We start from the raw sequence: 27850 nt of genomic DNA, 5'->3' as shown, positions 1-27850 counted from the left end.
TTCAGTAAACGCAACACAAACGGAGCAACGCGGTGTGGTTCTTGAGTCCTACACAAACACAATAAACACAGAGTGAGAGGCTGAGCGAGGCCGAGGCCTGATCCAGACCTCTGAGCTGACATAATAAGTTGAGGGGTTCAGTCCCGATCTCCTGGGACTGGGAGGAAGTCAGGTTTTCAGCAGTGTTAGTAACACATTTATCATGTTACATTTCTGATGGCAGTTATTCAACAACAAGACTCCAACAATTCGCCAAAGTCTCAGCTCCATACGCCCCAGGCAGGAGGACGCTGCCAAGATAGCAACTGCAGAGCAGCCCACTCTGAGCTTCAAAACTGATCACAGATGCTACATCCACCTTTTTAAACTATTTTCTAAGGACTCAATAAAGCCTTTCATTGCACTGTATTTGTAGGTAGGTTGTTCCCTACGAGCAGACAGATGATGAGGTTGTGTGAAGAGGCACATAGGATGCAAAAGGAGAGGCCTTTAAAATAATAAAACTAATAAAATTATGTATGAATCTTGCCTTTGTTTGAGTTTGGACTGCTCCAGCAGGGACCCCAGGGCGAGCATGTTCTATAAGGGGCTCCAGTATGAACCTGAGCCCCTCATTTGTAGAAGCTACAGCCCCACATGGCCCTCAGAAAATAGCTGGGAGCTCTGCAGCATTAATGTTAAACAGTGACAGTCGCCCCATTACAGTATTATAATTTTCCATGCCTGCGCATATATTACAGATGAAAATGTATCAATACAAGAAGCAGGAGCCTGAGGGGGCTCCGGGTGGTCCAGGACTCTGGGGCTGTGCATGCTTGGTCAGTGTGGTGTAGGTGTGTGTGTGTAAGTGTGTGTGTGTGTAATGTCAAATAAAAATAATCTAAGTTCAAAGCAGAAAGTGCAACTGCAGGTGGAGCTAAGCTAACATTTCCAACAGAGCTACTTTTACCGCAGAGGCTGTACGAGGCGACAGCGGAGCAGAGGGTAAATTACAATTTCAGCCGCATGGGAAGCAAATTCGTGTATCCAAAGAAACAAAATAAACAGGTATCCAGACTGAAAACAGTTTAACTGACTGCAGCCAAGGCAAAGAAGCTCCTGGTAACGCAACACCGAGGTTTATCCAACGGCCAAGTCATCTGAAACTGTTTCTCTAGAACCGCTTCCATCAACATCTCAGCTGTAATATTTTCCTTCGATTATGGTTTAACGAAAGCAAATCGGAGTGTGGGAACATTAGGAGAGAGATAGAAGAGACGGAATTTGAAGTGGAAATGTGCTTTATAAGCCACAGTTGCCTTAGACCTGCTCACTGCGCCATGGGAAAAGAGTGGGCCAGGCAACTTCCTCTGAACTTGCTTCGTACTCTGGACAAACATGCATCAATGTCATCTCAACCCCTTCTTTTATTCTCTCTCCTTTGCACATTTGCTCTTTTGTTCTCTCTCTCTCTCTCTCACACACACACACACACACACACACACACCTTGGGCCAGGTGAGTGCATTTATCTTTACAAACAGAAGTAGGTCGGATGTAACGGTGCTTTCCTCCAAAATTCCACAGAGGAGGTCAATAAATCCTTGTGTAAATAATAAATTGAAGGTTTTCTTAAATTTATCACCTCTGCTATTGACTCAAACAGATTCAGACTGTGAAGGAGAATGGAGGACAGATGTTGGGAATAGCAAAAAGAGAAATATATGATCTGAATTCACACAGCGAAGCCTCTTAGCAGTGCTGGAAGTAAGTGAAAACATCCCTATTTGGGAATTCAAGTCCGATCACATCTGGTTTCTGGAAACAGAACTGGTGCTGCGAGAAGAATCAAAGTTCAGATGACCAACAAATTATTATTTTCCATTTTTTTCTGCCGTAAGTAACCAGTTCTTTCCAAGCTGACCCTGAATCTGTTTGCACTTCAGAGCCTCAGATATTGTGGATCACAAAAAGCCGGCTGACATGAAGTTTATAAAACCCTGAGGTCTCCTGTGTGTGTGGCAACCTGAGCCGCCTGGAGGACCACGCAGGAAAGAATTGACACAATTATCACAAAGTGCAAATAACATTTAATCCACCTTCTTTGTCAGGCTCCTGTGTCGGTGTGTTAACTTCCTCTCCCATCCCAGGCCTTCGTTTTGTCTCGGCTTTCTTTCTTTTCTTTTTTTTCCTTCTCCCACATTGTCACTTCATCTTCTCTGCTCCCCCTCTCTTTCATCAGCCTCTCTCCTCCCCTCTCTCCGCCTCGCCAAGCCTTTCATGCAGCATCTCCGCCGCTCTCTCCTCCACCTTTTGAAGTAGCGTGACATGCGCGGCGTGTAAACAAGGCGCCGTTAAGCAGGGGAACACACTTCCTCCTGCGTTAGTGTCAGGTCGACTAGCGAGCTAGTGATCCGACGGGGCCGCGGTGACAGCCAGCCGCTTTCTACTCTGGAACCGAGTCATGATCAACCGATGCCACGCTTTCTGCTTGTGAAGACGAGGAGGTGCTCTGCTCCTCCATTTAACACAATCAGTGCTGGCCCACCCAACACACACAAACACACAAACAGGAAAACAGACTAAAATGGTGCAGGTGCCATAAATATGAGATAAACAGAATCAATGAGCCAAATAACACCATGCAGCACCAACAGTTCTGCAAAACTCATCCTGGTTTTAATACTTGACAACAACCAGTGCTTCAACAGGCCCTGCTGTGAGGTTTGACATTATACAATATATCCCAGTGTGTGTATATAATAACTGAGGGTCATATTAAAAGTCAATCACTTTCTGAGAAGCTGCTGCTACTTAGCCTCTGCCTCCGTTCCATTGGTTCACTGGTCTTTGCAAAAAAAAGAAAAAAGAAGAAGAAGTGTACCATGTCTCTGGGGTTTACTATCTATATACTGAGATAAATTAATGTCTGCAGCACTTGCTATTAGTACCTGAACCCATCGTGACCTATTAATTTGTTAGCATTCAAAAATGGAGTTTGCACCTTTGAATTAAGTGAGAGCAGTTACTCAGACGATGAGTTTTTTTTTTTTTGGTTGTTTCTCTTTTCCGCTCAACAAAACTAAGAAATGTGTATTTTCAGCGTTTTTCCAAATGTCAGTGTAATTTCGAATGACGTTTTCCTGCTACCCCTGTTGTGGTGTGATGTTTACACAATGACTGACATAATAGAAGTTGTCGAGTTGCATCCTTTTACTTGGATTTATATTCAAATGTCTGAGTAGTTTCAGTTTTGTGTGTTTCATGCTGATGTAACATTAGACACCCATGTAGCTTTTCTTGTTTGCTAAGACAACAGTGAGTGGGAACAATGAGTTACTGACCATCAGCGTGTGTGTGTGTGTGGTTTGAGAGACAGTGGCCATGACATCACTGACCATCTAAGCCAACCACACGGCTGTTTTTGGTTTGACCACCTGTTAGTGTTCCATTGCTCCACCACTGGGAATCTCACACTCACTCCCTCTCTCACACACACAACAAAGCATGCTTTATTGCTCTATGTGCAGTTTTGCCTAAGTGCCCGTGCACATGTACAGTACACAAGCTCTCACTCACATATAAACCCCCCATAGCCACACACACACACACACACACAGCTCTACACTCACACAGGCACATGCCCACAGGTGCAGCACACACCTGCACCATCAGCATCTCTAAGGAAAAATGACTTTTCCTTTTCAAACTTAAAAAATCTGTTTAAGTAGAAAAAAACGAGTTTAATTAGTCAAACAACAGCGAGCATGAAAAATGAAAGTGGGAGTGTGTGTGTGTGTGTGTGTGTGTGTGTGTGTGCGTGTTTGAGGGGATCAAACTCGCCTTTTACTTGTCTTCCACTGGGAGCAAGGCCCAACTGTGTGTGTGTGTGTGTGTGACTGTGCGTGCATGTAACTGGCTGTCACCCCACCACGCTCAAGCTAAACAGTGTCATTAGGGAACAGTGTGGTCCCTTACGCCTGCCAGACACATACACACACGTAAACACATACACACGCGCACACACACACACGCAGTATGTGGTGCAGCATGGCAGCAGCAGCAGCAGTGTGAGCCTCAGAGTCACATTAGCGGGCGTTCAGTGTGTAGCGTGGCCAGGGCCGTTGCTAGGAATTGTGGGCACCCTGAAAGAACACTAAAGTGGGCCCCTGCCCCCTGACTTTTCCACTTTTTTTTTTTTTTCTTAGACTACATATTTATTATCATTTTTTATTTAGCCTACTTTGTTTTGATGCTAATGCAGCATTACTATGAGTATTAGTCAGGGTCTTATGCAGAATAAATCCATCATACAAAGATTAGACTACTGGGGGTTTTTGTGGGCCCTATAGGGCTCTGGGCCCCTACAATTATCATCACCTTTCTCTCCTATACAACGGCCCTGAGCGTGGCTTCTGGCTCCCTTTACCTCACCACACACACACACACTAACACGCACATACGCTGCTTACACCACACAAACACTTCTCACTCTGTTTCCTGTGCAAAAAAATAATAAAATAAAAAAGATTCTTCACCTTAACTATTTACCTGAGCAACACTGTCTTGTGTTGCTCAGTTTACCTCCTTGTGTCTTTCCCCTGCTGCTCTCTCTATTGCTCTGTCTTATACAAGTACGTATAAACAAAAACACAAACATTATCATAAAAATTGGATCTGATCAGAAACGGCTCTCTACTTCGCAGACATAATCCCAGAGGTGCCGTTATATCTTTCCACTTCCTACTGTGAGCAGCAGAATTACGCTGCTGTTCCTCAACACCCGCTCGCTGCCTCCTCACTCTAATCACAGCCAGAGAAGTACAGGCAAAAAACGCCTGGAGCCATGCAGTGTGTGTGTGTGTGTGTGGGTGGGGACACACACACACACACACACACACACACACACACACACACACACACACTGGAAACACCCACCCACAGAATTACACACACGCATAAACACTCCCTTTTGTGTGTACATGCAGATGGAAGCGGGCGGCGGAGTACAGGAGGATCAGTGGAGCAGCTCATTGTCAGAGAGGTAACAAGAGAGGTGACAGTGTGTGTGTGTGTACGTGTGTGTGTGTGTGTGTGTGTGTATGAGTGTGTGTTTACCTGTTTAGTCATGGAGTCTATGAGTCGAACATAAAAGTCCTGTTCTGTTCTGATGCCTGTTGGGAAGCAGAGGAAGAGGGGAAAAAAGAAATCATACATCTTACATAGATTTTGACAAGCAGAACATCAGACAAACCTCCATTTAAAAATATGTCAAATTAGGTAAACATAAAAAAAAGTGATCAGAGTGGGAAAAATGAATAAGCTTAATTATTCCTGCCTGACACAGCAGGACGCTGCCAGGAAATTTAGGGGTCACAATAAGGCGATGAGGAGAGAGGGGAGCGGGGAAAAGCACAATATTAAATCTATTTTGCAGTTTGTTTTAATGAGGAAAATCTTGTTAATAATTTCACTTGTTTCGGCCTGAAAAAAAAAAAAAAGAGTCACGAGAATTTATCTGAGAGAGAGTATGCTAATCAGTCTTTGGTTGAGCAGCTCACGCACACACACAAACCTGACACACAGTAGTTTCACTGTAAGAGGCCACTAGCCAAAATTGTGGAGAAGTTGTTCACACACTGAATATAAATGCCGCTCGACTTCTTTTTACTGTAATATCCAGTTGGGTTTGTTTATATAGCCCAAAGGTTTTCACATTTTTGCACAACGATATCCTCTATCCTCTCTGAAAAACCGTGATTCAAGCACCCAGAAACCACCAGGGTCCCATTCATGCTTCATAATGATGTTAAATGTTGCTGCTGCAGCATCTGTCCCTTGCAGCCAATATCACTTGCAATGTCCATTCCCCACATGCAAAAAGATATTTAAGTCAATAACCACAGTTGCCTCGCTGCAGCGGGCGCTTCGTGCCCACATGTCTGACTCCCAGAGGAGTCTGGGTGTTCCTGCCTGTCGTTGCTGCTTCCCTCTCAAGCTGCACTATGGGCCTGCACACGCCACAATCCACAGCTACAGTAGTAGTGTATAGACCGCCACAGCTCTAACTGTCACACAGCCCATGCACTTCAGGCTGGAGTAAAGCGTTTTGCGGGACAGTGACAGTGATGAAGCCACAGAGCTGCTGCTAATGGCCTGCAACAGCTGCTCTGGAACAACCACATTTATATCAACAAAAAATAAAAAAAATCAGTCAAATTACACATGAGAGAAACATCACATAGCAGCATGTGTGACATGGACAAGTTGTGGCAGCCTGTTGGCCCTCTGCTGCACAATCCATCTAAATGTATCAAATCAGCTGCTTCCATGTGTGTGTGTGTGTGTGTGTGTGTGTGTGTGTGTGAGTGTGTCCTGATACTGCAGGTGCAAACAGCCTGTATCCATTTGATTTGGGTAAATGTATTAGAATAAGTGTAGGAGTGTGTGTCTGTGTCAGACTCCTCACTCACCGTTACTGTAAAGAAGCTGCAGCCGGTAATGAATCCCGTTATTGGTCTTCTCTCCGCTTGTCTCCTTAACACACACACAACAAACACTGAGCTGATTATTGAAATATTAGGATTTTTTTTTTTTTTTTTTAAAGCACCTCTCTGCACATCCAGGCCTGTGGCTTACTCAGAATACACCCAGGAACTAATTGAATTCTTCACACCGGTCATTCATTAAATAAACATGAGATTTATGTTCACAGCGGACATATTAAAGCGGGCCAGCCCCTGTAATTTCTCCGTGTGTGTGTAATCACGGTTGTTATTGTGGCTTTTTAATTCCTCTGTAATTACTTGCTTGTGTTTGCAGGGCAAATAAATCCCACACTAAAATTCACCCGTTGCATTTCATCTCATGTAAACGGTGTCATAATTGATGAGCAGAGCGCGCGGGCCGCCGCTCTTTCTGCAGAACAAGTGGTTGTGTTTGAATTGAGCCGTAAATTAAAACTATTTACACGTGGAAAGAGCTTTTTTAATTTGTCAAATGGACAAATGAATCGAAGGAGGTTTCAGAGTTAGAGGACGTGTTGTATTGTCTTTTATCTAATAATAACTAATATAATAATAATAATAAATAGGCTAATAATATTAATAATATATTAATAATAGGTTAATAATAATAATAATAATAAAAATATAATAAATAATAATAATGATGATAATAATAATAATGATAAATGTCAAGTTTTCTTGTCCTACATTTAAATGTTTAAAATAGTATTAAATATTTATGTCACACACCACAGTGGAATATTATTCAGGCCTTTACAGAAATCTAAAATTAATCTTCCTGAATATTAAATGAACAAATAAATCAGAGCACCGGGAGTTTGTGCACAGACCTTCTCCTTCTCGATGAAGTCCACGAAGTTGGTCCTCTCGATCTCCACGGGCTGACCCTGCCGGTCGTACAGAGCCAGGACAAAGTGGAAGAAGTTGGACTTCCGCAGGTTGGAGGGCGGCTGCTTCTCAAAGTGAGCCCGGGCCAGACCCACTCCACTGCGGACACACAGGCGTGAAGGAGTCGGTATTAGGAAAAGTGGGGAAGGTATAGAGTTTTACCTTTGTGCAAAAACTAGAATTTATTTGTTATTAATTAAAGCTGGTTATTAACGTATTTATGAACACATGGGTTTTCAACAAAGTTTTTTTTTTCTTTTTTAAACTAAATACAAAAGAGATATTTCTGACATTAGACGCAGATTTGTTTCTGCTGGGGGTCATTATTCATAATCTCTGATAGGTCACATTTAGGTTATGGGCTACTTCACTGACTGTGGGACAAGGAGAAATTTACTCCCCCTGAAAACAACTCTGGGATTGTTTTTTAGAAAAGGCAGATGATGGACATGTTTTTCATTTTGTCATTTAAACCTGAAGCAAAAAACAAGAACCATTTCTTTTGGTTTTATGCTCATTAAACTCAGCCAACTAATGGACATCAGGCGACTTTAGAACCGTCAGCTCTATGTGCGTTGTAAACTCTGGGCTCATCACTGCGAGGTAAATTTATTCTCTTTCCCAAAATGATCATCGCAGCGGTCAAATCCACATCTCTTCCTCCGGACAGCAGCTTCTGTTTCTCCCCATCAGCGCAGCGCGGTGTCCTGCGCAGGCTGCTGCTGCTCTCCCTGGAGGAAATAGCTCCTTTTTCTCGTGTTGCTTTAGTAAACGAAAGGAGGCTGGTTTTAGTGTCTCCTCCGGGAGAACAGCGCTCACCTTTGGGCGGCCGTGTTGGCGTCCAGCACGCCGCCCCCCTGCATCCATCCCCGGACAGCGTTCATGCCTCCCAGCGGCTCCTCCTTCAGGCTGCTGCCGCTTCTCTGGATGCTCTCCTGGATCCCAAACATGAACAAACCTCCGGAGCTCGGTTCTAGTGTGTCTTTTGTTCCTCTCTGGTCTGTCCCCGCCTCGCTGTGCACTTGTTCTCCTGGTGTCTCACTCTGATTTCTTCAGTAACGTGGAGTGCGCTCTCCGCTGCTGCTTCGTGCGCTTCGCTCAAACTCTTTAATTCCCTTAATTCTCGTCCTCAGGAGAGAGTGGGCGCTAAAACACCAGAGTGGGGGTCATGTCGGAATAGTAAGATCCAAAAAAAAAAAGTCAGTCACTTTAAAGCACTGGATTTAAATCGCCAAGAAGAGGTGGTCTGGTCAGGAAGCGGACTGACCCAGCGTGGAAAGGTGCGAAAAACACACTCCCGGCGCGCTTGGAGATCCACACTTGAAGCTGTCACAGAGAAAAAGAGAGATCAGCTCGCACCCAGATCAGATGTCATCATAGTCTGACACTTCTCTCTTCCTCTTTTCGCGCTTTTGCTTTCTCTTCTCGTCCCACGGCCCAGTGGTCCGGGACGTGCGTTCAGGTCCGGAGCAGCGCTGCTTCCTGCGGATGATCGAGTCCCGAGCTCTCGCCACATGCGCTCCCTCTCTCTCTCTGGAGGAAAACGCTTTGTGACTCTTCCCAAAGGATTCTCTCTCTCTCTCTCTCTCTCTGTGAACCAAACACGGGCTTCTCCCGCCCCGCGGGGAAGAGGGGAGAGGGAGCCAGTGATGGGAAGGGAAAGAGGGGAGGGGACCGGAGGAGAGGAGAGGAGAGAGGAGAGGAGGGGAGGGAGGGGACAGGACGAGAAGAGCGGGAGAGGAGACGCCCCCAAACAAAGCCTGGAGTCTGCAGCCACGGAGCGCCGGTCCTCCGCTCTGTCCCTCTCTGTCCTCCGCTGTCCTGTCCTGGTCACCGTCCTGTCCACGTTGAAGGGAATTGGACCAAAATGATTTATGCACATGTGATAAATTTTTATGCGCTCAATAACAACCGGGGAAGTTTCTCTCTCCGCAGCCTGATGCTCATCCACCTGGACTCAGTAGAAAATGCTCTTCATTCCACTTCATTATTTCAAACTACTTTTCCTCCAGCTGTGTCATGACAATATTAAATAAAAGAAGGGGGAAATCTGAACTTTGAAGCTTTTAGAGTCTTAATGCAGAAATATATTGTATTTTTATTCCTAATTTTTATTTTTTGATGAGATCTCTTGTGATTTCTATTACATTAGCCAAATCAACTCTGTGCGCACAGTATACAGTTAGTAGGCCTATAGCTACAGAGTTGACTGGAAAACAATAGTGTAGCCATATCACATAGTCTCTTAAAGGCCCATTAGACTATTTGATCCGCAGACACTCTGAGAAACCTCAGTCTGTACATTTACATGTGTGTATTTATTTAGAGCGGCTGCTTGGCTTCAATTATAAAAGCCATATTTCACCGTCACAACACGTCCATGTTCCCCCCATTGTCTTCCATAGACTCTATTATTGCAGGCTGCAGCGCCGCAAGACGCACAAACTAAAGTGACAATAACAATAATTAGCTCAAAATAACAATGAACATAATTGAGGATAATTGCTACCAGATTTCGCTGCTTTGTCTCAGCCTCCAGCACCATCTGTTATTTCTAACTATTTATCACAGCGCCGAGAGGGGACCCAAAACAAAATACAAATATTAACAGATAATTCCGCGAACTCTTCCTTTTTTTCTTTTCTTTTCTTTTTTTTTTAATAAAGCGACAACGTATTGATCCGTCGAGGTGCCAAAGGTCAACAACTTTTGTATTATTCAGCTGGCTGTGGGAATGAGTGGCAGGGCGAGCTGGCGCCGCTCCAGCCTTTTAATTCCCAGAGGTTATTGAAAAACGCTCTTGACCTTGATTATGGAGAATAAGAGTCTTTTATGCTCCAGTTTCCTGCTTATAGGAGAGGAGGAGGAGAGCAGAGGAGAGAGACAGTGGCGGATCAGCTCGCGCTATTGGATTTAAAGGAGTTCACCAAATGATCCACATGCAAGAGAAAAAGTTCCTTTAAAATAGAAATGGAAGAAAAGACTGACCACTGTAAAGATAAAATATATTCTGAAATACGTGGGTTATAATTAGGGTGACATCAGGTAAATTGGGCCATCAGGTAAAATGAGCCAGTTAAGGTTTGAGCCTCCTAGCTTTTTAAGTTTTAACAGGCAATGGCTGTAAATGATTTCAAATTGTTGCTACAACTGTACTTGACAAAAAACAATTGATTTGAGTGGTCTCTGGTTGCTGTTGTGGGTGGGACAATGCTTTATATCCAGCCTGCTGAGGAGAAGTGTGCGAAAAGTGGCCTGGCAAACAAATTTCACTTGAAACTGATAAGGTTGATAACTCCGTAAAAAAACAGATCTACAATAAAAAATGTGATTTATAATACATATTGTGATTCCCCCCATTGGATAGAATGCAAAATTCTTGCTAAGCTTACTTATTTTTAATTTAAATGCATTTTTTGTGGGTGGCTCAATTTACCTTAATGCATCATGGTAAATTGAGCCATGCATTTCAGCTAAAATGGGCCACATACAAAACACAGTCTTACACTGAAGTTACACAGAAATTGAGGGTGCAAAACATGTTCAAAGTTAGATATATATCCAAGGTTGGTCAGTGCCACTCATGGTGCCATTAGCACTGTGGGGGAAAAAATGGCATCTATAATGCCACACACACACATACACACACAGTAAAAGAGCCTATAACATAGTCAGTTAACAAAGAGCATAGCAACAACATGATCATGCAATTTTAAAATGCATTTTAAGATTAAAAAATGTCTTCAACCTCTTATGTATTCACTGTTAATGTTAAGTTTAGTGTTGTAGTTTAGTAGTAGTGTCAATTAATTATTAAAATTTAAATGATTTCTGCTAAAATTACTGTGTTGTTCTCTCTTGGCCCAATTTAACTGAACGGCTGGCCCATTTTACCTGAACCTTCATCGTACCTCGAGAGGGAATATCCCGATACTTTAACTCTCATAATTCCAAAATAATTATACTTTTTAATTTTTTTTTCACACAGAAACATTTAAGAGACCTATGTCGATTTTTAAAAATATCAATGGATTTCATGCATAGCGTTTTTGATGGTCTTATTAATCGTTTACCAAAAAGTGGCCCATTTTACCTGACTTCACCCTAAATTTAAAGAAATGAAATAAGATTTTTTTTTTTTTTAATTAGCCTACATTGTAGAATTTAAAAATGGATAGGTATTGTGCATTTTAATTTGGTTAAACTCATGAGAAATGAGGATTATTATAAAATACAACACTACAGTGACAAAATGCACTAAGGCCACCAACATCTTTTGAAATAAGAAGAAGGAGCTGAAAGATAATGAAGGAATCTAATACAGCAGAGAGAAGCAGGAGCCAAACAGGAGCCCTTTGAAGAACGAGAACAACGTGGCAGATTAAAGAGAAACATCAGCATCGTGTCCGAGACAAACCCACCACCACCACTACCACCACCACTCACTGTGGAGCGCAGCGGCTCCTGCAGCTACACTCCTCCGTGTGTGTGTGTGTGTGCGCCTCTCTCCAGCGGTGGTGCGTCTCCTGGAGCGGCCCCCACTCTGTCTTAGAAAAAACAACACAACAGCGCCATCAAGTGTCCGACTCGTGCAACTACAAGGGTATATCATACACCTGACCCGTCAGCAACAATAGCACCAATACATGTCCTGTGCTGCTGTCATCATATCCATTTACACATATAACAGCAAAAATATTAATAAAAATAACAAAGCTTACCCATCGCAATCACATGACATCCAGAGGAAACTTCAGAAACAAAAAACAGGGTTTAGAGTGGATGGTTCATTTTATTTCTGACATTCAATTTTTGTAAAATAACCAAGGCAATGCCAGGGATAGAATCCAAAAACCAACAATGGAGCAGGTTAACAGAACACAACTGGCATTCGGGGTCAGGTTTTACAGAGCAAGGTCTGAAATCTGTGTGTAGAAAAAAAATAATCTGACCAAAAAAAAAGAGAGAAAGAAAGTAAATTAAGTAGGGAGCCTCAGGATGAGCAGCCCTGAACATGATCAGACTCTTTTGAGGTAAATCTCAACGTGTCACTCAGAGGCAACAGCACTGGACAGCAGCAGCAGCGACTCTTCTTTTCCAAATAGCATCAGAAAATAACTCGGTGGTCAGAGAGCTCCGTGTCAGCCGGAGAACCCATCCCCGTGTTCGCTAACGATTTTGCAGAGCGCTGTGGTAAAATGAGTCGAAGAAACATCTGGATTTCAGATGTGTGACTGTATGATCTCAGGGAATTTTAGCCATCATACTATATTCATACATCTCTCCTGGTTACTCAAATTAAACAAATAACTCTGGTAGTTGTGACAGTAACAATCAGTATGACAAACATCAGGCTATCGAGGACACTGTCTTGTTTCTGAAAGCTGATAAAAATAAAAAAATGTTGTATGTAGTCTCTCCTACAGCTGAAATCTGAGTTGCACGGAAATGCAAATACTGCATTTAAAGATTTGAGATAAAAGTGTCTATATTTCTATAGTTAGATGGTTAACCAGTTATGTAATCAAATATTAGAGATATTTGTGTCACGGTTCAGTACCTAAAGAGCGACTGCAACAACTGCAGCATCTCCAACATGGAGCATAAACACAGAACATGCAGGTGGGCTCCACGGCTGATGGGCTGCTCTGCCAGGAATGTATCACCTTCTACTGCCATGCAAGTCCACGTACTGTTGCCAGTGACAAGTTATCAGCATGTGGAGCGTTGGACATTTGATCCTGCAGTGACGTCTCTGTCTCTGCAACAACACAATTCAAACGCTCCCACGCCATGAAAACCAAAATGTGTATGGAGCAGTTCAGAAACCTTGGTAACCATTTCAAGTGCTTGGATATAAATCAAAGTCGAAGGAATGGAGCCAATAATAATAATAGAAAAAAGAAAAAAAAAGAGAAGTCGTTCAAGAATACAGAAAGTCCTTATGTTCACCTTTCAGAGGAACATGTGCAAAATACATCAAACTCTACATTTCGTCTCTTTAAAAAAAGAAAAGAAAGAAAAAACACAAAGAGTTTAACAGCACTGGCCAGGTTTGATCCTACATTGATCATGTATTCATTCTCAGCCCTGCAGCCGATGCTTCAATGTCAAGAATAAAGTCATTCATAGTAATAAGACCTTTAGTAATAGTGGTATTAAGTAATACTGTTGAGGGTTAACTAGTGCGTCTCCTGTCCGTCTGCGCCATGCTGATCCCACTCCTAACAGTAGAGGGCACCGGAGTGATCACACCAGCTTGAGGACGCGTCATACAGACCGGAGAGGCAGCAACACTGGCTGGTCTCAGATCAGAGGGCTCGGTTTCCCCCCAAAAAAAGCCTCTTGGGTCGTTTTGTCTTTGTTCACAGGCAAGTAAAGAAACAAAGACCACCGGACCGCCGGGAAGCTCGGGAAAACTCAAGCCCTGATCTAGTTTTTAAATATCAACACTCCTCTGGTTTAATATAGATGTCATACAGAGCAACATTTATATACATTACACACAAACAGATTGGGCTGTTTCCTTGTACCACAAACACATCAGAGGGTATTTGGTTGCTGACAGCCACAGAACAGCTTTGGAGCGTTGCTAGTATAAATGACATTAGTGCAAATGCAACTCAAAACAAAAAAAAACAAAACCAAAACAAAAAAAGAAATGGCAGAAAACATTGGTAGCAAGGTTAGAGCACATCGGGGACAAACAAATAAATGCTATGGTAACAGTGGCAGCGTGCAAGCTCTACATATAAGCGTGCATCAGGACTCTGCATTCTCAGGTTTTAGTCATTCATTTAAACACTCTGACTTTTTCCCAACGCACACACACACACACACACACCTCTCTTCATCCTGCACCCTTTGCTAAACACAGGCGCCGTTGTGTGCGTGCTAGCTTGTGTGACAAAACAAAACAAAAAGAAAAGTGAAGCTATCAATCGGTTCAATTTGCTGGTAGAAACATTTCATGGAGTGAAGTGACTGAGCAGCAGGGTAACGGTGGTCTTAGGAAACACAGCAGGGTGCTTTTTTTTGGGGGGGGGGTGATTGGATGGAGCGAGGTGATTGGCTCCTGCCGTGAAAGGCAAACTCGTGGCGGACTGGTTCAGCGAGCGGGTTGAGTACCGTGAATGAAGGGAAGCCAATGACAACAAAGTTTGGGCTCCTCGCCGGCTCTGTGGGCAAAGCTACACTCCACATATTCACCGTGCTGCCGGTTCAAATGCAAACTTGTGGCCTCTGTGACGTTTTCATCATCTACCTCCTCTAGTCTCTGCCTCCCCTGTTTTCAGTCCATCCGCGCTGCATGCTGTCCAATAGAGCAGTAATGTGAAAAATTACCTTAAAAATAACATCTCTTCGACAATAATACAAAAGTTTGGCGATGAGGAGTACAACCGTTTTTGCTGGGACCAGCCAAACAAGTTCGATTCAAATATTGAAGCAGTATAATAGAGAAAGATTGACACGTGAAATGAACTTAAGAGTTACTCCGTGTGAACCCATTGATTTGTTCACACCGCAACACTTGACTAGACCCCCACCATGTATCTTCTGCTTAGCACCAGGCTTCAGGTCATGTGATGGCCTCAAGAGACAACATTCAGTTTTGTTAATGCTTAGTAATCATTACTACACACAACTCCTGTCACCAAACGGTAAAAACCAAGAATATTTATCGAAATTTGTAGACTTTATGAAATGTTAAGACTTTGTCCACTGGTTAAAATGCAACCATCACTTATCGATAGTCTATCAAGGCTCTCCACACCTCTGACCCATTCTTCATGAGATCATGGCACGTACAGGACAACAGCGAAAACCCAAACGCAATGACAAGAACAGCAATGAGAGTGAAATCTGCACAAATAAAAAGAAAAGGCAGGATGTGGGAGCGACCATCATATGACGAGCCAGGGATTGAAATGAGCAGGACAAAGCATGTTTTTCTTTGTTTTTAGAAATGTTGATGTGTGTTTTTGCATCTATGTAAAAAATCTTGGAAAGAGCTAAAATGACTGATGGTACTATACTTCAGTTTCATTCAGGATTTCACATTTCATGGACATGTTGTCGACCTCCCAGTTGTTTTTCGAGATGAGATTACTGCTTTCACCTTTCTGGGGATTGAGTTTAAACCTCCCCTGCCATAAAAAAACAAAACAAAAAACAAGAGAGTTTCTGCTAACATGAGGAAATCATTGCTGGCATGAGTTAAACTCAAACACATTTTGATTAACCATTCTAAGAGAATTGCCTAAAATGGCAACATATTATGACGTTGAATTCATCTGTAATTTGTCTTAACGCTGAGTGATGAATATCTGCTTAGAGATTGTTCTGGATTTTCTTTTTCTCTCAATATGGATATGAAAGGGTTTCGGAGTTGAATCTATGACCTGATGGGACAGCCAACTGCTGGAATATAGGCAGGTGGAGTATTTAGATGGAGTGTTTATATGTGCATGCATGTATGTTCTGTGTGTTACTGAAGGGGGGCTCAGAGGCTGTGCAGAGGAGGGGACTGTTCCTCAGGCTGGTCGGGCTGTGACGATGTAACAGAAGAGGACTCCTGGCTGTCCGTTGGGGAGGCTGGGTCGGGCTCAGGCTCAGCACGGCTCATCTCTGCCTGGGCTTGTCGCTGTGTGGACGAGTGGCGAGAGATGCCGGGGATGGAGGTGTGAGGGAGAGTTGGAGGAGAGGGGAGAGTGTCCGACGTGTCAGGGGAAGGGGAGGAAGATGACGAGGGACGATCTGTGGGCGACTGGCTCTGTAGAGAATCAGTCATGAGTAAAGAAGAAGAAGAGGAAGAAGGTGATGGAGGAGTCTTGACAAGGTGCTGGGGAGCTGAGGACACTCCAGAGGAACAAGAAGGAGTTTCTCCAGCTGCCATGTCGGGTCCTTTCCCTTGCTCCTGCTCTCCCGCTCCCTCCGTCTTCCCATCACCCGGAGGAGCACCATCGTTCTGCGTACTCTTGGCTGTGGCTTCTTCCTGCCCTGCAGGGCTCTGATTGGCTGCAGGGACGTCCTGGTTGGGACCACTTGCAGCTGTTGATTGGCTCTTGAGTTGCGAGTGGCAAAGAGGACACGTCTCCTGAACGTACAGCCATTTCTTCAGACAGCCAGCATGGAAGAAATGACTGCATGGAGTGATCACAGCTGTGTTCATGTCCTGGAAGGAATTAGCACAGAAGACATGTTATTTCAAAATGATAAAATGCATCAAATAAAACAGGACATTAGCTTTGCTTTAACTTGAATCTTCCAATTAGTTCTTCGGCTCATACCTGGTAGCAGATGGCACAGATGTCGTTGTACTGTTCCAGCTGTGTGTTGCTGGCTGTGGGGAGGCTTTTGATCTTGTTTACAGCATCTCTCCTGAGCAGGAAGCTCTGCCAGCCCAGCTGGGCTCTGAGCCAGACGTTATAGTACGAGTGGACCAGGATGATGGTGCTTCCCATCACACTCCACTCCCCGAACACGGTCTCTGACACGCCATAGCACACCACACACACCGCCACCTGACAGAGAGGAAACCAGTTGACAGTGAGGCAGAGCTACTGAGACCGTATCCTACCACACCGTCATTGTACTGTGTTTAGTGTTTGTGTGTGTGTGTGTGTGTGTGTGTGTGTGTGTGGACACTTGCCAGGAATTCCAGCAATCGATAGGTCCCGTTGACACAGTAGATAACTTCATCCATGTTCTCAACTGGAGCCTTTCGAAACTCCTCCACCATGAAGAGAATGTAGATCAGCAGAGTGCCGAGAACCTGAGGTGGTGAGAGAGGAAAAGTGTTTTGATGCAGATCAATCATTGATCACAAAACCGTCAAAGTTTTGGTGCAGTGGATAAAACCGAAGGGTTCGAACAAAGAATGTAACTAATGTCTCTACAAACTGAACAAACATAGTATAATTACAATTAAGAGAACAGAACGTTTCTACATGTCTGTGCACCGTGTGTGTGCATGAGCTGCATGTTACCTGCAGTGAGGTGAGGATGGACGAAGAGATGATGATGAGAAGCCAGAAGTCCATGTGGAAGAACTGACAGATCATATAGGCCATGTAGGCTGGAAAGATCAGCAGGAACAGGCACAGAGACACAGCTCTGAAGTGCTTCCACAAACTCCTAAGGGGGTAAAGAGGGGAGGATCTGCTTAAATCTGTGTCAACAGTAGCACTCTCTCACACACCTTCACTCAAGATACTTCTGCATGATTTTTGATTTTGATTTTTTTTTGCTAAAAACATTTAATCCATAGCCACTTGGTTGTGTCTGAGACAGTGGGACAAACAAGTGGATATACAGAAAACAGTTTGAAGTCATATTCTATCAAGTTCTAATTTTAAACAGAGGTAAAAATAAATAAAATAAAATAAAAAATAAAAGAATTTTCAACAGCACACTGTTGTTTTTAATTTATCACATCAAATTTTAAGATTCTGAATGATGCAGTTCAAATGAAATGGCACAGGACTTGTGGTTAGTTGTGGTTAGTTCTTACTTGTCTCTGGATGCTCCTAGAGCCAGGACTATGGGGTCTGCTATCTCAAGCATGGACTGCAGGATGGAAGCAACCACGATGAAGAGGATGATGGAGAGGAGGAAGGCTCGGTGGATAACCTGCAGCTCGATGAGGCCGGTCTGGACAGCGAGGATCAGCAGGGTGATGCCTTCTGTCATCCCCCTGCGCAGTCAGACAAAAGAAACAGACCCCTGAAGCTGAGTAGAAACACCATACACACCAACTGACACATTGCAGCAGACACATATGCACATAAAGATAGACCAACTGACTGACCTGTGCATGGTGTTGTCATTCATAAAGGCCCTGTAGCCTTGCAGGTAGAACTTGCAGAGTGTGAGGACGCCCAGAGCGATGAAGGAGACGGTAAACACCAGACCCAGCAGGGAGTACGGCGTACTACAGCATTCTGCAATACTGAGGAAGGGGGGAGGAGGGGGGAGAGAGCTCATGAGGAGGAGCAAGGTGAAGGTGGAGTAGGTCTCATTTCCTCTGAGTTGCATGGAGCCTGTACAATGAGCCATGATGCTGTGAACCAGATACACCAGGATACATGGGTGTTGTTCTCCCACCTCCAGCACCATGACAGCATGGAGGCCAAATAATATGCCACTGAGGCACTTTATATATCGTGAGCTTAGAATTATAGGGTTCTATCTCCGTTTTGGGTAGTTCCGAGATATTGAGCATCAAAGTTCCAACTCGGCTTGTGTTTTGGTTGATAGAATCTTTTTATTTTATGAATAACTAATTAAAAAATGTTGAAAATTTCAGACCACTTATGCGCCAACATATTTTGTTTTTCCTTTTTTCCTATCAAGCTGTGTGCCGCGGATGTGCACGAAAAAACAAGCACATCACACTGATTTTCCCTCTGTAGATTAAATTGAATAGCTATACCAATCAGTTCATTGTAAATTTATTTATTTACAATGAACCTATAGATCAATAAATTTTATTTATCTATAAATTTATATATATATATATATATATATACACACACACACATATATAAATTTGATCAATACATTTTATTGATCTATAGGTGGTGATTTCCTTACACACAGAGAGCCCCAAGGCAGCGCTACTCTTCTGTCCAGTTCACACATGAAGCTTCACTGTTCATTCAAACAACCTAATCAACAACTAAACAAACATTCAACAACTAATCAATGAGACCAACATTCATCTCCTAAAAAGTAAACCAGCCAGCGGTAAACCTCTGAAGACCAACATGAAAGTTAATCGGCTCTCTGTCTTACCCCGGAATGATGGCTCAGGTTCACCGGCCGACCGGCTCCGCAGACCGGGCTGCTGCCTCTGATATGACCCGCTACGGTCGCTGCTCCCGCAGGCGGAGATTCACTGCTCCGAGAACGTTGTCGGAGCAAACTTCCGAACAGGCGTCATATGGATAAACTAACCGCATATTGGGCATGCGGTTACTTACTCGCACGAAAAAATATTAAAACCTAATAAAGTGAAGAATAACAGCGCTACAGCTGGTACATCACTCTGCCTGGTTTGCCTGCACACGTCACCAAAGGTTATTATGGGTCAGCCACCACCGGAAGTAAACAAAATGGTGTTAATTTTTTAAACGCGTTAAATGTTTAAAATTAATTGCCAAAATTAACGCATTAAAAAAGCACAAAAAAAAAAAGATTTATGATTTTACAATTACTCAGTCTGAAAATATTTTTAATCCCCTGGTCTAATTCACAGTGCTGTGGCTTTTACCTGGTAAGAAAGAGGAAAAGCAGCCTCTCCCTCGAGGTAGGCTGGTCCCTGGTGCTGAAGTAGGAGTAGATCTGGAGAGCAAACAGCAGGAGCCAGAAACACATGAAGAGAACTGGAAGGACCAGTTGGTTCCACAGAGACATACCCAGAGCCAGCAGCCCATACACCTCCACCACCTGGGACACAGAGACAGAAACAGAGATAGAAAAGGAGAGATTGAGGTAATTGGGGCAAAGACAGAACACCATAAATATTACATATGAGGGAAATCTCTCAGGACTACTATAGTTGAAATCCTGTAATAAAAACTGAAAAAGCTTACAACATTAGACCACATTAATAGTTTATTACCTGAGCCAGCTCCCTGTAGGCCGTCTTAGCCAGGTTGTATGGTACCAGTAAGTTAGAAGCCAGGAAGTAAATGACCTCCAGGCCAGTGAAGATCATGGAGAACTTATTGATGAAGACGATGGTCTCCAGTGGAACCAGACACAGTCTGGCCACCAAAGGGAGAAGGTGAGCGGAGAAAAGCCAGATCCTCTTGGTCTGCATGACGCAGGAACATAGCGTACACACTACCAGCTGACCTGAAACAGGATGCACACGCAGATATTCACAAAACACAGCATATGCATGAATACACACACACACTGTCCTGTTTGTTAGCAACATCATTTTGGGGACTGCGCTGATATATTGTTTGTAATCTGTGTGTAATTTAAAGCCCACGTGAAAACACATCCTGTGAGAATATTTGTATCTTTTTCAAACTGGTGACAACATGAGGCAACTTGTGCATTTAGTAGCTTTAATCTCCACCACCTCCCTCTATAGCAGTTTATCTTTGTCACTGTAACCATGTTATTTTTGCTTTCTCAGGCGTTCTCTGTGCAGCAAAATCAGCACTCAGTACGGCCTATAAATAGCACAGGAGACTCCACCACTACTCTGTAGCAGGATGAAACCAGGTCCTATAGATCCAGAGAAATAGCATAACATTTTCCATTTCAAAGTGGACCAGCTTTCACAGCACTGGCCCTAGTGGCTAGTCTTCAGTCTGATTAATCTTGGAAGAGGTCAGGTGTTATTTAAGTAGAGCTATAAGTAATGTGTATGCAAGGCAATTTGCATTACTTGTCTCATCTTACCAGACGCACAGAGCTGGACTAACCCACGAGCTCAGAAAAGGAACTACTGAATGTACCGTCTGTGCACGGTACATTCATGCCTCATCATGTATATTTTACGTGTGTGTGTTCATGCATTCACATGTAATGTTATACCTATAAGTGCAGTGGTGAATCTGTTCATGGAGAGAGGTTCCAGATAGACGGGTCCTTCATGGCCAGACTCAAGTTCACTGCGGACATAATCCCTGACAAAGAGAGGACAAAATGCTCGATTTACAAAGAGACTCTACTGGGACTTCTTACATACAACTGACTTACAAAGATGCAGTACATCACAACTAAAAGTTATTGTGCCATAATAATAACAAACAATTATAATTGACTGTATAACATGAATGCAATTTGAGCATCAGACAGATTATAAAGACCATGTTTGAATTGTGTCAACACAGATGAAGAAATATACACAAGAGGTTTCCTAAACCTGAAGATGTTCACCCGACTAACAGAACATGGGATGGCTGCACGTAACCATGTCTCCAAGTTGATGAACCTTAACCCTAGGCACTGATAAGTCATTTCAGAAATAATGATCTGTTATGGAATAATCAGTCATGGGGGGAGCAGCAAGTCGACTGCAGAGCAGACAACAACATTGCATTTCTGCAAATTCATGTTCTGCTTATCCTACAATTTTGTTGCACATATGGATTACAAGTGATGTCTTTGTTGACTCAAGTAAACATGCTCTCCTCAGGGTTTCTGCTGAGTTTGTTAAGAGACCTTTATAAATGCCACTTGTCATTAAATGCCTATCTTACAAGTATTAAATATGATGGAGAAAATGGTCTTACATTATTTATTATCATAACGAAACTTCTGTCAATACCTCCCAGCAGTGAAATAGTAAGTCCTAACAATATAATTAATTTATTGATTGCAACCTGGCTACAAATAAGCATAAGGATTAAATGAGGAGTACTGAAAAATTAGGAATCATACAAATTTATTTGAAGTTGCTGCTAAAATTGACACTATTTCCTTCTATTGTAACTTGCGGTCATGACTGTTTCAGGTTTATTAATGCTGAAACAAACACCGCAAGAAAATAATTGAGCGTGTATTTTTCTTTTTAATGTGGACCCCAGGAAGATTAGCAACTACTTGAAAAAGGAAGCTAATGGGGAGAAAAATAAAGAATAAAAACCTCAACACGACCAAACATTATTGCCAGTGACAGATAAAAGACACCATTTAAGGTTTTTGTAAATTAAATTTCAGACCACATAATTCTGTCTAGGGCCGTTATTGAGGGAACTAAATTACAAGCTTTACGACTTTTCAAGAACTGCAGATAACCTCCTCCGCTGTGACCTCTCTCTCCTCTGAAGAAACACTGCTGTTCGCTCTGAGAGTGTGGCGTGCTCAACCCCACCCTCATGCAAACAAACACTGACACAGCAGAGGAGAGAAGGGAAAGGGGAAATGCGGAGAGGCAAAAATCCACACTCTAAACCAGCTTTAACCTGCATCCCCGGTCCACACTCTGCTCTGTACTACAGGACAGAAAGGTCTGGTTATGTTCTATTATTAACAACATGCCAGCCTCTGATATATTGTGTATGTCTAGTCTAGGTGTGTTTACCTTGAAACTTGGTGACCGGCAAACAGCAGCAGGGCCGTGAGGACGTACAGGTAGAGTTTAACCAGGTGCTGACGAGGCAGAGTCAGGAGCACCAAGCTCAGGATGTAACCTGCAGACAAACACAACAGTCACACAACACAACCAATATACATAAAGAGTGGAGTTTCCTGTTTTGCTGACTGTACCCGCTTTTCAGTTACAAAAGTAATACAGTGAGCATGCATGTGTGGGACAGATGTTTCTTATGTAATTGCAGAGAGCCGTTTTTGACAGTTAATCAAAAAGTCACTGCTGCCAACACGCTGGCTTATCTAACATCGGTCTACTACCGAAAACCACGTCCAAAAAACCCCTCAGTGCATAGCAACAGTATCTTTGGTTTTGCTGCCCTTCTCTCCCTTCTTTCTGTCCGTCCACCCACAGCACACATCAGCACATACCAAGCCTATTGGCTCATTAACCGACTGCAGCCAAGTCTGACGGTGCACAAACACAGATGTATAAAAACACACGCAGGGAGCTCAACACTGTGCTTGTCGCTTTTTTCTTTTAAGTAGCTCACACTCTGAACATCAGACTTTGTTCTGTCAACTTCACTCTCACTTCAAAGTCAGTGTCTGTTAGTGCTTCTGTGTCCTTGTACTGCACAGACCTTGTTTTAAGTTCCCATGTTTGCCTCTGTGGCAATCTCACTCGAGGATTCTTTAAAATACCTAAAAACACACATGGTTTTGTTGCAGTAATTTTAGGTTTCAAATGTTTTTGTGATATAATTACATTACTGTATGTTTCAGTTATAAATGATGCAGAAGATTGAAGTTTTATTTATGCCAAGGTTTTGTTTTTGTTCTGTTTAACTATAAAGCTGAGAGGTCCAGACTTGTTTCCAGTTATTACCTCAGAAAACAATTCCAGTTCAAATCAGAGTAAACAGTTCTCATACTATCACAAACACTGTCCACAATCCCAAAGTGCAAATCCAAACAGTGGTGCATCTGCTTTGTTGGCGGGAGATTCTGGCAAACAACTGTTTAGTGTGGTTATGTGAACATCCAGTGAGGATGACGCCCTTGTTGCTGCTCTAGCGGTTCTTACTACTATAATGTATCTGGACGTGACAGCACGTTTCACACTGTTTTCTCCTTGTGGAGCCTTTCACAGGCAGGTGAAAATAAACAGACGAACAAGAAAAACTGGCCAAATAAAAACTGAGAAAATGCGGGGTAACAGTTGTCAGCTGTGTAAAGGACCACACAGCTGGAGGAGGCGAACTGGCCTCAGGCTGCAGCCACGCATCCATGTTTGATATTACCATTGTGTAAATCAGATAAGTGGTCAGGCTTCTCTTGTTGTCCTCCCAAATACTCTCTCCTGACTCCAGACGTTACAACAATGCACAGCTTTATGACTTGATCACCATGTGTTAACATTTTGGAACTGACCAGGTTGAGAGCCAACGTTGCCGATTGTAAAACAGAAGTAATGCAAATCTAACCAGGAGAGGTAAAACCGTGACTGTTAGCACTCACGCTGCTGATAAAGCAACAGAGCAGCAGCCACTTTAGCTGATAACCTCATCAAGCAGTCCAACTGAGGGCCATGACAGTTACGGCTCTTTATGAATGTGTTATCAAACATCTATACAGCTATGCAGCGCAGACAGAGCAAAGCATTTGTGTCGTGTGCTTGTTTTATGCTAATCCTCTAAGTGGTAATACAGGGGGATTGTGTTAGTATTGAAACAACCTGCATGTGTTTTTGTGTGCGAAACAGCAACACTAACCTACGTAGTGCAGGTACAGAGCCAGGTATTTGTACTGGAACAGGGGATTGTTGGAGAGGCTGGACCGCTGGATCTTCTGGAAGAAGGAGCTGACATCCCAGCGGTAGAGGACGTCGAGCAGCATGATGCTGGGAACACGCAGACCCACATTGAGCACCGCCTCAACACGGTCCTTCACTGCCATGGCCTCAGCTTAACCTCTGATCGGCAGGCAGAACTGGCCACTAAGACGGGATGTTCACAGTGGGTGCACTGCGGAGAAAGAGAGAGGGCAAAGAAAAAAAAAGATTTAATATAATGCAAGGAGGGTGGGACGCAGTTCTTCATTAAGGGAGGTCACAGAAAGGCAGAGAGAGACAGAGGAACTAGAGGAAGCAGAAAGACAAAGACAAATAATATGAAGCAAGATTACAGTCAGGAAACTGTCTATTTCATGAAGTGAGTATTGCATCTATAGCACACAAGCTGTTACCTGTTGTGTAACACAAAACATATTTTTTACAGCATAGCTTCACCACCTGCTAGCAGTCAATGTTTACCTGTTAAACTGCCACCATTTTTAACAATTAGCATGACATTTAATGACCCATTCATACTTTAAGATTAAGATAAACAAACATGTACTTTCAGATTCACTGGAAAACAAATTTACAAATCATATTCATCCTGAATATAATAATTTATGAATAGCCCATAATTTATATAAATACAACAACAGAAAATCCTTGTTGAACACTGAGTTATACCTTTCTAAAGAATGAAAAGAAAAAGAAAAAGAAAATATCTTCTGATAAACAATTATCTTTACGAACAAGAAGCAGTGAACACATTTAATGTGATGCATGAATGCGTTTATAGAAGTGTTGTTATTGGCAACAGTTAAACTCAGATGGTAATGTGTACCAAGCTACACATGACTGGGGGTAAACTCAGCGTTTTCTCACTTAATCCACTGAAACCAATTACACTCACCATGGTTTTTAATCAGGAGAAAAAGCAAACACTGCTCATTTTGGACTTAGCGCTACAAGTCTGTGCTGAAAGTTAAGCATGAATACCTGCAACAAATTCCCACTGTGAAATGTTTTTGTGGGTCTTTGTGCAGGGTGGATCAGCCTGATGGTTGAGTTAACAAAGCTGAAACACCGCTGCCAGTTGCAACTCATTTTATTTGCTGCCTGTGTGTCCCTTCCCCTCACTTCTGAGTACCTCTCTGCTGCTCAGACAGGAATGCAGGAAACACGATCTTGGGAAAACAGCTCGTCTGGAAAAGGATGTAACCGCTCCACAGGAGTACCACACAGTTGTTCAAGTACCTACAGTCAGATATGTATGGTATCTAAAGGGTTTTCAACTAAGTGAAGTGCTTAAATGAATCATTGTTTCACCCACTACAATAATTTGCATAGTCAAATCTATAAGTCAATAATTGATCAAGACTTTTATTATCCAGACCTTTCTGTTTGCTTTAACACGCCAGCCATCTGCACTCAGCTTAACAAAGGCGACTGTGAAAATACACTTGGTTGCAATATCTGTGAATTAACTATCTTGAAAACTATAGACTGAGGCAGTTCATCACATTAATGAAAAAATCTTAAATCTTAAAGCTAATGTTTCCATAAACCTGTCCGGCTCATTGATTTGCAGTATTGCATAGCTAGAATGGACTAAACGTCAGAGACATTAAAGAGATTTATACCTAGATAAATAGTTCAACAAAAGCTCTAATAGCCAACTTTTCTGTCGTCTCAGCCTCACGGTAAACGCTGTCAAACACTGTTGACACCTGCATATTATAAAGAGCAAATATTTATATTTGGCTAACATTTACCCATCTACTTACATCAATGTGATGATGCATAAGTAACATGTCACATGTCCCATACATTTCTATTAGTCCATAAAATCAGAGATTTAGGCACACTCATAATAAACCACATCCAACTTTTACAATCCAACTATTACGAATTATTCTTATAGTAAAGATAACAGCTCTGTACTATTTTCCTTTCCATTTGTGAGTCCAAACACAATGGGAGCTGCAATACAAAACTCCCAATTCAAATCAAAAAGCACTGGGAGAGTAATCTTGTGAATCACAATAACTAATCAATCAAGTTGATTAATATGAAGGGAAACTCAAGTAAATCAATCACTGAGAACCAGGCTCTCTGTTCCAGCAGCAATGGATCATGAGAAATTCACAATAAGAAAAAAAGTCTCATTTCAGGAAGTAAGTTTCCCATTTCACTTTCTAACCAACAGCGGTGTAACTGACTCCAAACAACACAGCTCCAGTAGCCTTTATGGAAACTCTTTGTTTACAACCCTGCAATTAGAGTGCTAAACGAAAATTTCACTTGTGAATCCACTTTGAAGCACGCTGTAAAGAAAATCGCTATTTTCCAAACAAACCAACACTTTTCGCAGTTTGATCACTCAACTACAAAACCTCTAATGTGGCACTCACAAGTTTTCGATATGCTTTCACTAACGTTACTTCAAAATCACCGGCAGCAGCAGGGTTCCCCCTCCATTAATACTCCCGTGGTCCGGGACAGGATCCTAGTAACTTACATAACTGTGAATTCATCACGACTATCACTGGCCAGAGTGAGATCACTTCGCAGAATCCAAGCTTATATAACGCAGCAGCCGTCTACCACTGTATTTTTATCTGCCTTTAATCCATTGACAGCCACAGGACAGGGTATGGTGTAGCAGTGCTTAGTCTAAACGGGTGTATTTATACCGTTACTCGCTTAACCCAAACACCGACGCTTACAAACGTTACGGATGAGTGAGTGCTGCATCCATGCTGCATCGACTGTGGTACGACATGAACTCTAGTAACCCCTCTGTCTCGACGGAGGAAAAAGAGCTGCTGGCTTCACGCAAAAAACGCTGCAACAATTTAGCTAACCACTTTTGGTCTGCATGTAGCGGTGTAACATGGGACAGGCTAAGGTAAATGAACGGCTTTGGTCTCTCCGGGCAAGGAGGAAATAAAAACTGTGAGAGTGTGTACGTGTGGTGGTGTGGAGATGTAGAGCTGCAGCGACTCGAGCAGGCAGCAGGCGCCGAGCCAACAATTCAAGCTAACGTAGTCGGCTAGCATCGCTGTCACTTCGCTAGTGTCAACAACCGAGCCGTCTTCAGTACAAGAGTTAGCTCGGTCTTTGTGCTGTTACTTTAGACACGTCCACAACCATTCGCATAACGCTGAAAAGCAGCAGCAGGGAGTCAAAGACAGTGTTGAAGATTAGCACAAAACTGTAACCATGCTAGCCACTAAGTCCAACTGTAGGCAGGCTGCTAACAGACAGACTGTGGCGCCCGGCCAAGATTTACGAGGGAGAAAAAAAAGACTACTTACATTTGGAGGACGATGTTTGAAATATGTACAACGGTTTCGGGATACTTTTCGGGTCGGATATCGACCATTTTAACTCGGCACCGCCCGAGTTAACGGTCCTTTCGATGGAAGCGCCTCACACTCAAAGGATGCGGCCCATCCGCTCATCTCACCTAGCAGCCATTATCCCAAGTACCGAGAAGGACGCACTGCGCAGGCGCAATGTAGTCTGTCCCATTAAAATTGTAAATCTTCTGGCCCCTGACA

At 43.0% G+C, this 27850-nt stretch overlaps 2 protein-coding genes across 4 annotated transcripts in view; both read right to left on the bottom strand.

The window, feature by feature from the left end:
• Positions 1–9038, bottom strand: part of LOC146974775 (transcription factor COE1) — a 90473-nt gene extending 81435 nt beyond the window's left edge. The window contains exons 1-4 of one of the 3 annotated variants that reach the window (XM_085798429.1): positions 8213–9038; positions 7336–7492; positions 6452–6515; positions 5097–5152 (exon numbers count right to left, since the gene is read on the bottom strand). In XM_085798429.1, coding sequence (XP_085654555.1) covers positions 5097–5152; positions 6452–6515; positions 7336–7492; positions 8213–8343 — 408 coding nt within the window. In that variant the 5' untranslated portion in view covers positions 8344–9038. The remainder of the gene's footprint in view (positions 1–5096; positions 5153–6451; positions 6516–7335; positions 7493–8212) is intronic. The other 2 variants (XM_085798431.1, XM_085798430.1) reach the window with 2 other exon arrangements.
• A 4465-nt stretch (positions 9039–13503) lies between these two features.
• Positions 13504–27773, bottom strand: LOC146974774 (RING finger protein 145-like). The gene is made up of 12 exons (XM_085798415.1): positions 27605–27773; positions 24226–24477; positions 22443–22551; positions 20951–21042; positions 20019–20254; positions 19668–19843; positions 18204–18344; positions 17907–18089; positions 17383–17530; positions 17046–17168; positions 16684–16917; positions 13504–16568 (listed from the first exon to the last, which is right to left on the bottom strand). The coding sequence occupies exons 2-12, from the start codon at positions 24407–24409 to the stop codon at positions 15897–15899; spliced, it is 2298 nt and encodes a 765-aa protein (XP_085654541.1). The 5' UTR covers positions 24410–24477; positions 27605–27773; the 3' UTR covers positions 13504–15896.
• Positions 27774–27850: the final 77 nt, after the last annotated feature.

The sequence above is a fragment of the Trachurus japonicus genome, chromosome 14 (assembly GCF_045865225.1).
Source record: "Trachurus japonicus isolate A0001 chromosome 14, Traja_1.0".
In the NCBI taxonomy this organism is placed as follows: domain Eukaryota; kingdom Metazoa; phylum Chordata; class Actinopteri; order Carangiformes; family Carangidae; genus Trachurus; species Trachurus japonicus.
Note: the sequence above shows the minus strand (reverse complement) of the source record. Positions and strands in the feature narration are given on the sequence as shown.